At 43.9% G+C, this 12,088-nt stretch overlaps 1 protein-coding gene and 1 long non-coding RNA gene across 3 annotated transcripts; one reads left to right on the top strand and one right to left on the bottom strand.

The window, feature by feature from the left end:
* The first annotated feature begins 1,895 nt into the window (after positions 1–1,895).
* Positions 1,896–11,206, top strand: gckr (glucokinase (hexokinase 4) regulator). 2 transcript variants are annotated; one of them, XM_037091492.1, is made up of 19 exons: positions 1,896–2,613; positions 3,377–3,526; positions 3,930–3,998; positions 4,086–4,154; positions 4,402–4,475; positions 4,744–4,810; positions 4,897–4,950; positions 5,063–5,157; positions 5,388–5,493; positions 5,594–5,712; positions 7,463–7,561; positions 7,800–7,897; positions 8,007–8,083; positions 8,823–8,919; positions 9,014–9,123; positions 9,243–9,320; positions 9,628–9,768; positions 10,504–10,638; positions 10,709–11,206. In XM_037091492.1, exons 1-19 carry the CDS (start codon positions 2,563–2,565, stop codon positions 10,862–10,864), a joined length of 1,845 nt encoding a protein of 614 aa, XP_036947387.1. In that variant the 5' UTR covers positions 1,896–2,562; the 3' UTR covers positions 10,865–11,206. The 2 variants fall into 2 exon arrangements, with proteins under 2 accessions (XP_036947387.1, XP_036947386.1); XM_037091491.1 differs by having other exon boundaries at positions 1,899–2,613; positions 9,625–9,768.
* Positions 6,769–7,793, bottom strand: LOC119015495. The gene is made up of 2 exons (XR_005073362.1): positions 7,515–7,793; positions 6,769–7,118 (listed from the first exon to the last, which is right to left on the bottom strand). It is a non-coding gene; the product is annotated as an uncharacterized LOC119015495 (long non-coding RNA).
* Positions 11,207–12,088: the final 882 nt, after the last annotated feature.

Raw genomic sequence — 12,088 nt, 5'->3', positions numbered from 1 at the left:
CTAACTGTAGCTGCCGTTGGGTAGCTAGCTCAGTTAGCCGTGCAGCAAGAGGTCTGGACTCAGCAGGGGGAAAGTTGGTGCTTACGCTGGACATTTCTTGAATGTTTCCAACTATAATGCTTATTGCACTTTTAAAATATAAAGATAAAGTCAGTGTACCCCACTGCAGGCCTTGTATAGACACGTCATCATGTCACAAGGAGAAATGTTTGAAAATATAGGTATCTCCTAGGGGGAGAAAAATACATTTTGGGCACATGAATGTGAATGTGTCCCAAAACCGTGGAGAAGCTAACAGACCGGAGCTATGAAAAAGTAATTATACAAGCCTGTCATGTCTCCTGTGTTCATTTTGTTCAGCTCACAGAAGCAGTTTTTACACCCTTTTCAGTGGAAATTGATGTGTCGCCATTTCAATGCTTTGGCAGTGTAAGAAAATCTACTCGCAAGCCTTTTTGAATTCAAAGCCAAGAAAAGGAGAGACGTTTACATAATTGTATGTATGTATTATATATAATGTTGTATTTTCAATCAAATGCAGGGAGCCTGTCTGATTGTCTGTCCCTCCTGCGCCTTCAAAGATCTTTCTCCTCCAGGGTTTTATGACTGATTATGAGAGGAACCACTTCAGAGCTGATGGCTTTCTTGCTCCGTTGGGGGGGAGGATTTGTCGAGAATTGAGAGCAAGGCTGAGGAGGATCAGGATTGGGAAGGAGGTCTTGCAGCTTCCTTAAAAAAAAAAAAAAATCTAATGGCCTTTCATGGTTTGGTGCCAAGGTCAATGTGCAGTGCAGCGCTGCGGCAGGCTCGGCTGGACTTGTGAGTATCGGGAACACACGGATCAAACTCAGGTCCAGAAGAATTTATTATTGATGAGGAGCTTCAGTGAAAAACAGGTCGACAACACATTTCTAAGCAAAAGGTGGTGAAATGGAAGGGGAAGTGCAGCTGGCAAATTAATTAAAAGGACAAAATAGTGCGTGAGACTATGTGTGTATTCAGATATTATTGTTGTTGGTTAAATAGAACCCTACATTGGCGGCCATCTTTAGAGGCTAAGCAGCTATCTGATAGCTAGTTAGCTCAGTAAGCCATCCAGCTAACTATTTGTAATGTGAAATGGGTTACTTGTAGTGAGAAACCACAGATAATTATCACCTGATTCTGCAGTTCTATTGAGCATTTTAGCATCTTTAAGCTTGTTATTTTGGTTTTCCAGCCTGCAAACCTCCCTGTTTTGGTTCTCTCTCGCTGCTCTCATCAGCAGTTTTCAGCAAAAAACACCAGCTACAGTTAGTGCTAGTCGTTAAACATTTAGCGTTCAGCGGCTAGAAAGACAAATGCTTTCCTTGAGAGGTGGTGGAGAACAAAACAGAGGTAAAAGTAAATATCGGTTTGACGTGCAGTCGAGGTGTCACATGAAACGCAATTCTGACCAAATGTCAGACGTACACATCACCCAAAAACATTTGATTGAGTGTTTTATTAAGTTTTTAGCTTCACTTTTAGAAAAAATCTCTGACTGTCATAAGGTGGCTGAGCTTTAACCATTCTGATCACTTTTTGCACTCAGTTCTGACACTTCTGTGCTGCCGCTGCCAGGAAGCTACGGAGGCGCATCATCCCGACCGCCCTACGCACAGCTCGGGTGTTGACTGACTCAGAGAGGTTAACAACAAGCTGTACCTCAGATGTCTGCTATCGTTAATAATTAGCGTGAGCCAGTAATGAGTCGTACGGATGCATCACTCCGCGGACAGCCACAGGCCTTCGCAGCGTACTGTAGAAACGAGGGCAAAGTTGTGAAGTGTGAGGAGAAATATTTGTCTTCTCTTTGTAGACGGAATGTCCTTGCCGCTGTGTCACCGACAGCAATTAGGCCGGCAGTTATGAGAGACAGTGGTGGGAGTTCGGAGGAGTGAGGCACGCTGCAGCAAACAGTTTGATCGAGTCCAGTGAAAGCGAGGAAATGTATTAGACGCCACAATCTGCTGGGGTGTAAATGCTTCCACACTGCTGAGAGCTCAGTTGGATCTTTTGCACACTGTAGGGTCGACAAAATGAAGGGACAATATCGCCGTTAGAGGTTTTTTATTTATTGTGAGCCAGCGCACTCGGAGCTTAGATCAGGGAGGATTTTTCTTTTTCAACCTTTTTCTTTTTCAGTTTGATCTTCATGTTCTGACTGTTTTTTTGTTGTTGTTGTTGTTGTTGTTGCTGTGGTGCATTTTGTGATTTAGGAGTCAGGTCTCAGTCATGTTTCATTCCTGCAGTTTATATTTCTCTCTCTATGTTTCCCCATAACATAGTTGCAAGAATGACCTGTGCTATTAATCCACAGGTGCTCTGGGCATTCGAGCTGGTGTGTAACAGAGAAATCCATACTTCCTTTCACTCCTCGGTCTCAAAGGTCCTTAAGTGAACTTTGTCACCACAGATCGAGCAGAGCACTTTGTGGTTTTCACTTTAAATCCCCATAACTGACAAAAAGGAAGCGGGCAACACAGCAGGACGTTTCCTGAGACAAACAGTTTGTGGCAGACGAGGACAGACTCGTGCACAATGGCAGGATCAGACTGGACTTGTAGCCTCTCCACTATGCGTGAATGGGAGGTAAGGTGAAGCAGTGAAGGAATCCTGGGTATGACTGAGAATTATGAAAAGTAGGTGCTTTCTTCCCTTAGAGTCAGATGACAACATTGGTGTTGTCTCATGTTTGTACTGTAAATATGAGGCTGAAGCTAGGAAGTGCTTGGCTAGCAGAAAGACAGGAAGTCAGAGCCCTGCCAAGAAAAGATTGGCACGTAGCCTCACACCAGTAAAAAGCAGCAACCTGTTATTTTAACACGTGTTCAGACACTCATTAAACCAAAAGAAAAAGAACACATTAATGAGCTTTAGTAGTGGGTAGATATAGATTTTTTCTTTTGGGCAGAGCCAGGCTAGTTATATCATTGGTTTCTAAGACTATTTGCAAAGCTAGGCTAACCAACTGCTGGCTCTAGCTTCATATGTAGCGTGCAGATGTGAGACAATAAATGTCAATCTCTAAATTTAAAGGGGCAATATGCAAAAACATATGAAAATGTCCAAATGTGAACTTAAATTAACAAAATGCAAAAAAAAAAAAAAATTCAAAAAAAAAAAAATTCAAAACATTTTAAGATGTCTTTGTATTGTGCAGAGGTAACATCGACACACCCCAGGTTCCTTTAATTACCACTACGGACCGCAAGCTGCACGGTAGCTACGTTAACTGCTAGTTAACACAGCTATCTGTTAATGAGGGTATATACACTGTATATGTATTGCAGAAGTAACGGAATGCCACCAATATGTTGAATTATTCCTTTAATTGATATTTTCTGTTTCTCAGTCCACAGATTATGAGCCATCGCTTCCTGTTTCGGAGAAGTCAAATCCCCTGACGTGTGATATCGACCGGGCTTCTGCCACTTCTATTGTGAGGATGCTGCAAGCCAGTGATGCCCAGATGTTTCAAGAGGAGACAGGAAACACGTACAAGGTACAGACAAACAATCCATAAACAGTCGACTACATTCATACAGCGGCCATTTTCGTCCCTGCAAATCAAATTATAATCATTTCACCACTTCCTGCTGATTGACCAGCTACTGAAAAGATGATTAATTGTGAAAATCTGGAGGGATGTGGGGTCATATTTCAAGGTAAAACAACACATTTGATAATGTTGCTAATGTTGATAGCCGGGTGTTACTCCACATTTTCCCCATCCATATTTTTTTGAGTTCCTGATGAATCAGGAGGCAGTGAAATTACAACAGTTTTGAGCTTCCCACCCTGAGAGTGATGTCAGAGAAAAATGGCTGCCTTGTGAATATGGTCTATGAGTCACCGTGAAGTTTATCGATTCCAAAAAACGAAATGATTGTTTGATTTTGTTGCAGAGGTTGTTGAGCAAACAAGTGATTGAAACACTAATGGAGGTTGCAAAGAGGGCGGAGCTCATTCTCGAGGTATCTTCTCTGCGACTCTCTGTCTGTCTGTATTTCTGTCGATCTGTCAGGCCTGTTGTCAAAGCCTGTCTTCTGTTTCTCTAACAGGATCCTCAGGACAGCCTTGTTGTCCTGAGTGGATGTGGGACCTCTGGTCGAATAGCTTTCCTCACGGCGGTAAACATTGACCTGAAATGCTCCCCACATGATTTAGCCCTCTGTACGCTCGGATTACAAGTGCATTAAAACCACTATTCAAGTTATTTGGTTCCATAATGACAAAAATGTCATTTTTTTGATGTTCAAGAATTGAAAATGAAATTACAGAGCAGACTAGGCCAGTGTGATTAGATTATTGACACTCAATCATCTAATCTCTCTTGTTTTATGGAAAAATGGCTTCCGGCGTTGTGTGTTGTTGTAGTCCAGTTTCAACAGAGCACTGAGGGAGCTGAACAAGAGTCCTGTGTATTCATACATCATCGCAGGAGGAGACAAGTATGTTGCAACATTGAACAGGATTACACTCATGATTAAAAATACATAACATAACAGAGCACAAGCAAAGACGAGTGATAAAGTCAGCAAAATTGCTCAGTACTATCAGATACATACAGAAATACCCATCTACATTAGCCACTGTAAACTACTGGTCATACCACCTCAAGTAAAGTAGATGAATGTGCTATTTCTTTCTTCACAAGTGACATAGTCTTACTTTAAATATGTTAAAATCAAGTCTCTGTCTGCCTCTCATTTTCCTCAGAGCTCTGCTATCCTCCCAAGAAGCTCCAGAAGATGACCCCAGACTGGGCATGCTCAGTCTGAAGAAGGTCAGACACATGGTGGACTGTCATGTGGTACTTTTCTTTTGAGCTAACTCCACATCTGACCATTACATGTCATTGCCTTCCTGCAGGTCTGTGAAGGAAAGAGGCGCGTCCTGTTCATTGGGATTTCCTGTGGATTGTCTGTGAGTCACTCTGATTGGTCGGAATCTAAATTCTAAATTGTTAACTTATTCATCAGAGCGTTGCAAATTTGCAGGTGACTTAGGCTCAACCGTTTTACTTCTGTCTGCACAGGCTCCATTTGTGGCAGGTCAGCTGGACTTCTGCCTGCAGCACCCTGAGGTGTTCACTCCTGTTCTGGTTGGCGTCAATCCTACACATCAGGCCAGGTGCTTCACTCTTGCTCCATTAATATCATATGATCAAAACTGTCGTAAATTAGTGATATTTTGTGGGTTTGAATTTATTATTATTATTATTATTATTATTATTATTATTATTATTATTATTATTATTATTATTATTATTATTATTATTAATAATAACAATAATATTAATAATATTAATAATAATAATAATAATAATAATAATAATAATAATAATAATAATAATGTTTTAGGGATGAGCCCATTCCAGGCTGCACCTTCACTTTTTACAGTGTGGTGCAAAGGATGCAGGAGCTTGCCAAAGGTCAAAAAGCCTTCCTCGTCAACCCAGCGGTTGGGGTAAGAACATCTAGCTGCTTGTTCTCATCATACTCAAGAGAGCAGTGTGTCCATACTTTGGCTCTTGACTGTGTGTGTGAATGTGTGTGTGTGTGTTCAGCCGGAAGCTATCAGCGGCTCTTCGAGGATGAAGGGAGGCAGCGTCACTAAGATTCTCCTGGAGGTTGTCCTGTCTGCTGCTCACGCGGCCACCTTCACTAACACACCCGTCACATACATGTGAGCATGGAGGAAAAACACCGCAATGCTTCCCGAGGGATCTCAGGCTTTGTCTGCAGTTACATGACTATGTTGAGCCTTTTGCACGTTGCTGTGTTGGCATGCTGCTGCTGAAACTGTGCTAAGAGATTCAGTGTCAAAGTCTAAATGAGCCTGGAAATGTAGCGGAAACATGACAGACTGACATTAGAATGATACTTAAAGAGTTGGTTTGACATCTGGGACACAACAAAACATCACCCCTTATCAAAGTTAAAAAACAAAAAAAAAAAAATACAGATTGAATGCGCAGATTAAATACATAGGAAACACCATCTACATTAATATTCTTGAGAGGTGCATATGGTTTAACTTTAAACAGAGCAAGGCTAGCTGTTCCCCTCTGCTTCCTGTCTATGCCAACGTTAGCTGAGCTTTGGCTACAGCAATATTTCACCACACACACGCCTTTTTAGAGAGCAACAACATTTTGGAAGACACAACATTTCATGTCCAAAGGTGACACTGTGGCAGTACTGGCAGTAAAATGCTTTCAGGCCAGACCAACCTACATACAAATTTAAACAAAAAACATGTAAATCTAGGGGGGAATGTCCAATGTTCACAACAATAAACCAACAAACAAATGGGTATAGCTATAGGGTTTCAAGGGGTTCCCAGAGTTAACACAGTTCCCTCACTAGAATGATGTGGGGCAGCTAAGAAAACACCTAAACAGACCAGAGTTTGTGGATGCCAGACTAATGGGGAATGAGGTTCTCAGTGATTGTGGAACAGATTCAGAATGAGTGTGAGAGCCACCTGTGTGCCTTCCCCACCCCTTTTAAGCCTACGCAAAGAGGGGCGTCGTCACACCCTGATTGGCTGTGAGGGAAACGCCCCAAGCAGCCTCCACTCCTCAATCAGGAGTCCACTGCCCTGTGCACAGGTGATCTGAATCCCCTGCAATTAGTCTGGAGGGGACTTTTGGAAAAACAGCCCAAAACAAAGAAAAGAAAGAAAGCAAATCTCGAACAGTTGGACCGCTACAACATGTCCAAAACACAAAACACAACGACATGTCCAAAATGCTTTTATTTCCCAAAAATAGTTGCGTTTTCAGAAATGTTGTTGCATTATCTTGTTTTTCACCCTCAGTTATATTAAACTTCTCCTCTAACTTTCAACAGGCAAGCAAATTACTCTATTCTCCAAAAATACTAAATATGCAAAGGCAGGAGTCACATATCTGGCCAGCGGGTCGACCCGTCTTACACAGCACTATCACCGTTGCTCTTCCGTGACATTAAGCTCCTTCATTGCACCTCTGGTCTACACCTCTGCGCCCAAAGGTCGACACGCAGCTTGTTAAGTGCCTCTTCGTGTCGACAGCCATCGACAGCGGCAGCTCTCCTTCCACCAGCCACCTTAGAAAAAGCCAGCGAGAAAAAAAAGAAAAAAAAAATAGACATGCTTTTCACATTACCGGGGCTGATGGGTGCGTTTTAGGAATGTCACGTGTGTCAGCATCTCTCTGCGCGCTCACATGCCACTGGTGATGATGTAAATACAGAGGACGGCATCTCTGTGTTCATAGCATTGTTTGTTCCTGTTGTGTGGTGCTGACCTCTAGAGGTTACTGCAAAAATGAGATTCTGTCATTGTGCTATTACGGAACACTTCAGGCGTTATTTAATGGGAAAAAAAAATCCAAAACTTAATATCAGAAATATCAGACGTTGACTCATTGATGTTCGTGTCGGTCCGACAGGGGCATCCTGCAGCACGTGAGGGCGTACGAGAAGACTCTGGATATCACTTACGCTCAGGAGGAAGGGATTTCCGCTCTGCTGGAGGCGGCTGGACGGAGGTGGAACATCCTGTTTTACAGCTCTCACTCTCACCTTGAAATGTCTGCCAGTGGTTCTTGAACGTTTGACATAAAACAGTGAAATAAGAAGGGAGTGAATTGTGATCGGTTTTAAAGGGACACTGTGTAGTTTTGGAGAAGTGAATTGAAACTCTTCCCCAGAACACTGCTTGAAGCTAGAAAGGTGGCAATGACAGTGTGTGAGGTGATGTGACACGTGTTACTCGGTGTGTTTCAGCTTGCGGTGTGGCGGGCGTGTGTGTTACCTGGGCTGGGGCTCCCTGGGTGTGACGGGTCTGATCGACGCCAGCGAGTGTATCCCTACGTTTGGAGCAGGTGAGAGGAGCGAGAAATCACACTCCGAAGAATCCATTCTTTTTGATTTTTGTGTCACGCTGTGTATTTCCTGTGTGTGTGTGTGTGTGTGTGTGTGTGTGTGTGTAAGACTACAACGATGTGCGAGGCTTCATCAGTGGAGGATACAGGGAGCTGAACAACAGTGAAGGGCCCCTGATCTCACTGGTACGTGGAGGGAAACGAGGAATTAGCAACTATTAAAACAAGATTTAACAAGCAAGCAATTATAACAAGAAGAGGAAAAGGGCTCTAGTGTAACACAACACAGTGTCACATAGTCTTTAGTGATGAATAACCGCCGCTGTATAGGAGATTTAACACTGTGGAGAATGGAGATTTCTGTCCTGGTCCATAAAATCCTTACGTGGCCCCACAAAGTATTAACATGTCTCAAATCCAGCAAAATCCAATTAAAGTGAACCCCAGCTCTCATGCTGCACAGTGTAAAGACACGTATGTCTCCGCGGGAACCCGGCTCATAGATTAACCCCCGAACAGGATTATTATGAGACACGTCCGACTCTACCTGCTTCACCATGTCTGTTTTTCAATTAATCTGCTTTAAGTCGTTTAATTAAACTGCTGCGGGTGGATTTTAATCCAGCCGGTCTGCCACTTGAGCCGGGCTCTTTGTTCTGAAAATTCTCACGCACTATTTATATCCGTTTTGTCGAGGAGACAAACAAAAAAAAAAAGAAATCTCGTGTCGTGTCATTTCCCGCGAATCCCCAGCACACGTGCTCGCCGCTCTAAAATTGGCGCAAGAATGCTAACAAGCGACGCTAGCCGGAAATCGAGTCAAGATTTGGTTTTGATGCCGACTTCAAACCACCTTTGCAGCTGAAATTCAGGATGCTGTTGCGTGAAACAATCAGAACCTTTGCGTGTGTTTCCTCTCCTCCAGGGTCCTGACTTCTGCATAGCGCACGAGGACTTCCTGCGCCTCGCCCTGCCCTCCCTGAGCGACCTGGACGCCGTTCTCCTCGTCTACACGCACTCCGGTGAGCGAGAACACGCTTGACTCCCCTTGTTTTGGGTTCCGTCCAAACCAAATCGAGGTGTGTCTTGACGGCCTCTCTCTCTCTCTCTCCGCAGACGATGTCGGCGACGTGGTGAAATTGGCACGCCGAGTGAGAGAGCAGACGTCCAACCTCCACGCCGTTTACCATCAGGTCGATGGGGACACTGCAGCTGCTGTCCAACAAGTATCTATCTATCTATCTATCTATCTATCTATCTATCTATCTATCTATCTATCTATCTATCTATCTAGCTATCTAGCCATCCATCCAGCCATCTATCTAATACACTGTTTTTTTTGCAGAATGACATCAATAAGCTGTGTTTATCTTCACTAAGAATCACTTGGCCGTCACCCGCTTCAAGAAGCTTGCTCCACATGGTAGAGCACACACACACACACATACATGGACACACATGGACACACACATCGATTGAGCGACTCACTGGAGCATGAGGAAGAACTGTTTTGCCTCATTTACTCTCTCTCTCTTTCTCCTCCAGCGGAGCACTCTGCTGTTCAGGTGGAAGGCGTGCCTGTTGTTTAAATGTTAAAAGACTCATTCAGACCGCATTGATTCTCTGGGTTTTCTTACTTCTCGCGACCTACAGGTCTTATTTTAATGATTGCAGGCTTCTTTTTTTTTTCTTTTTTAACGCTCATGTTATTTCTCCTTCTCTGTCAGCAGTGGGAGCTGTCCACCAAGCTGCTGCTGAACGCTGTGAGCACCGGGGCTCACGTCTTAAAGGGGAAGATTTACCAGAACCACATGATCGACGTGCAGGTCACCAACAGCAAACTGTACGGCAGAGCCACGCGTTTACTCCGGGTACATCAAATTACAACCCAGCTATAGACATCCCTTTTATGACTTTTGTGTTCATGGAATATATTCATTCAGCAGTGGGTCATTGTGCACATATGAGCACAGTGCACACAGTACAGTATACTGTAGATGGCAGGTTAGGTATATTCTGCAAACAGCCCCAGAAAGCATCCACTTCTGACCCGAGTTTTCCTGTGTGTCAGCTGGCATGTGGTAATGTCAGCAAACACAACTTTATATTGAGCTCACATGGTGTATTTTCCTTAATCGGCTTTAAAAAAATTAGGTTTTCGAACTCGATTTTGACACAAGAGGGAGCCCCAAGATTACACAACTTTGCATTTACCTGTCTCGGTTGATGATGTACTTCAGTGGCGCAAATTCCCAACACATTTGAAATTAATCAGCCAACCAGGAACCAAATGACAGGCAGTGGAAAGCCTGGGGCTTTGTGCTCCCTGGTGGTCTTGGGCCCCAGGGTAGCCATCTTTTCTGGGAATCCTCAGCTTCAGATTCGTCCGCGCTTTTGTGCCTCTTTTGTCTTTTGTTGCGCTGTCTGATCTCAAAAAGGTGCAACATGAGTTGAATTTCCTTTTCCCTGCCTCTCTTTTAAACCATGCTGACATACAGCACATGCTCATGATTTGCACCTGTCTGACCCTGCAGCGGGAAACAAGAAGTTGAGCTTCACTGCAACACTGAAAGACCTTGGAGCTAAAGTTTCCTTCTCCTTTTTAGAAACTGTCTGGCTGTCCTGAGCCTCAGTGTGAGGAAGCCCTCCTGAAGGCCATCTACCGAGTGGACGAGCTGACGGCGGACATCACGTCGTCTGACATGAACACACACACACTCGCTGCTCGCAGCAGGACCAAGGTGAGGAGGCAGTACGGTGTGTAAAGTTGGAGGGTTGAACGGATGTGTTACATGTTCTGTTTGTGCCTAGGTGGTCCCTCTGGCTTTGGTCTGCTTGCTGACCGGCCGCTCTCTCCAGGAGGCGGAGACTCATCTGGAGCGGCAGCCAGTCGTGAGGGAGGCTGTGGAGGCGTGCCTGTCACCGTCGACACGGCGCACTGTCACCGCCGCGCACCCACGTACATAAACTGTCACGATCACAGTCAGCTTTAATGTTGGTCCCACGAACTGATTCTGCTATATTTAGATGTAATTATATTCAATTATGACAGCTGTTTCAGAGGAACACAGAGTCCTCTTTTATTATGAGCTACTGTAAGCCTCAGTGTGCAGCACTCCTGTCACCTGGATCTGGTGGCTTTAAATGTAAAACCATGTTACGATGCTGAGAGGCAGACCTGACGCTCACTACAAGCAAATCTTGTCAAGATTAGCTGCAAACGAACCGTCGGTTTGTTCTGTTCTCAGATTAAATAATCTTTTAAAGGGGCATTATGTAATTTTGGAGAAGAATTTCAATATTTACAATGTTAAAAAGGTGATAATACAAACTCCATAAGTGAATAAACAAGCTGTTCTCAGAGGAAAATAAGGTCCCCAGAACACTAGAAAGGTGGCAGGGTCCGCCACATGTAAACAAATTAAAACTGTACAAATTTGCATTGTTCTTTTGTGCTTTTTGAGTCTCTTGATCAATGTTTTCCTTTAGATTCACATCTGATGAATGAACTCAAGTATACATTTATATTAATTTCAAACATAAATACGGGACATTATGTGACTGCATAATGTTTACAAGTGTGAAAGTTGATCCTGAGCCGATGTTTGATGCCTCATGGACACTTTCACCCCGTGTTCTGTAACAGTTTTCAGAAGGCACAGGCTCTAATGTTCTGGTCCGCGTGATGTAAGTCAGCCTCAATCCCACTGTGGCTCGACACACTCAAACACACACACACACACACACACACACACACACACACACACACACCACACAGGTGCTGGATTAGCGCGATGCGTGCGTGCATCTTCAGAGCAGTTGAGCCGCTTTCCAGACAACTTTGGAGCCGAGCCAAATGCAGCAGGGGAGCACAGAGCGAAGGCAGCCCGGGAAGGTCAAGTGCACATCAGATCTGGATCAGAAGGCATTAGCACGTAATGCTCCGTATTGACATGAACACCTCTGAATTTGTTTTGAATAAAAAAAAAAAAAAGATGAGGAAAAAACAGTGGTATTGTTTGCCACCTAGAGACCAAAACAGGAACTGCAACACAGTGAACAATTTGAAAAAAGAAAGGGCATGGAGTGAACTGCTTTGGGAAATGAAGTTAATGCATGCAAGACATCTGAAAACGACGGTATCTGCTTAGTGAGGTAACACTCGATGTTTGAAAAATAAAATGAAAATTG

This window comes from Acanthopagrus latus, chromosome 24 (genome assembly GCF_904848185.1).
Source record: "Acanthopagrus latus isolate v.2019 chromosome 24, fAcaLat1.1, whole genome shotgun sequence".
Classification (NCBI taxonomy): domain Eukaryota; kingdom Metazoa; phylum Chordata; class Actinopteri; order Spariformes; family Sparidae; genus Acanthopagrus; species Acanthopagrus latus.
Note: the sequence above shows the minus strand (reverse complement) of the source record. Positions and strands in the feature narration are given on the sequence as shown.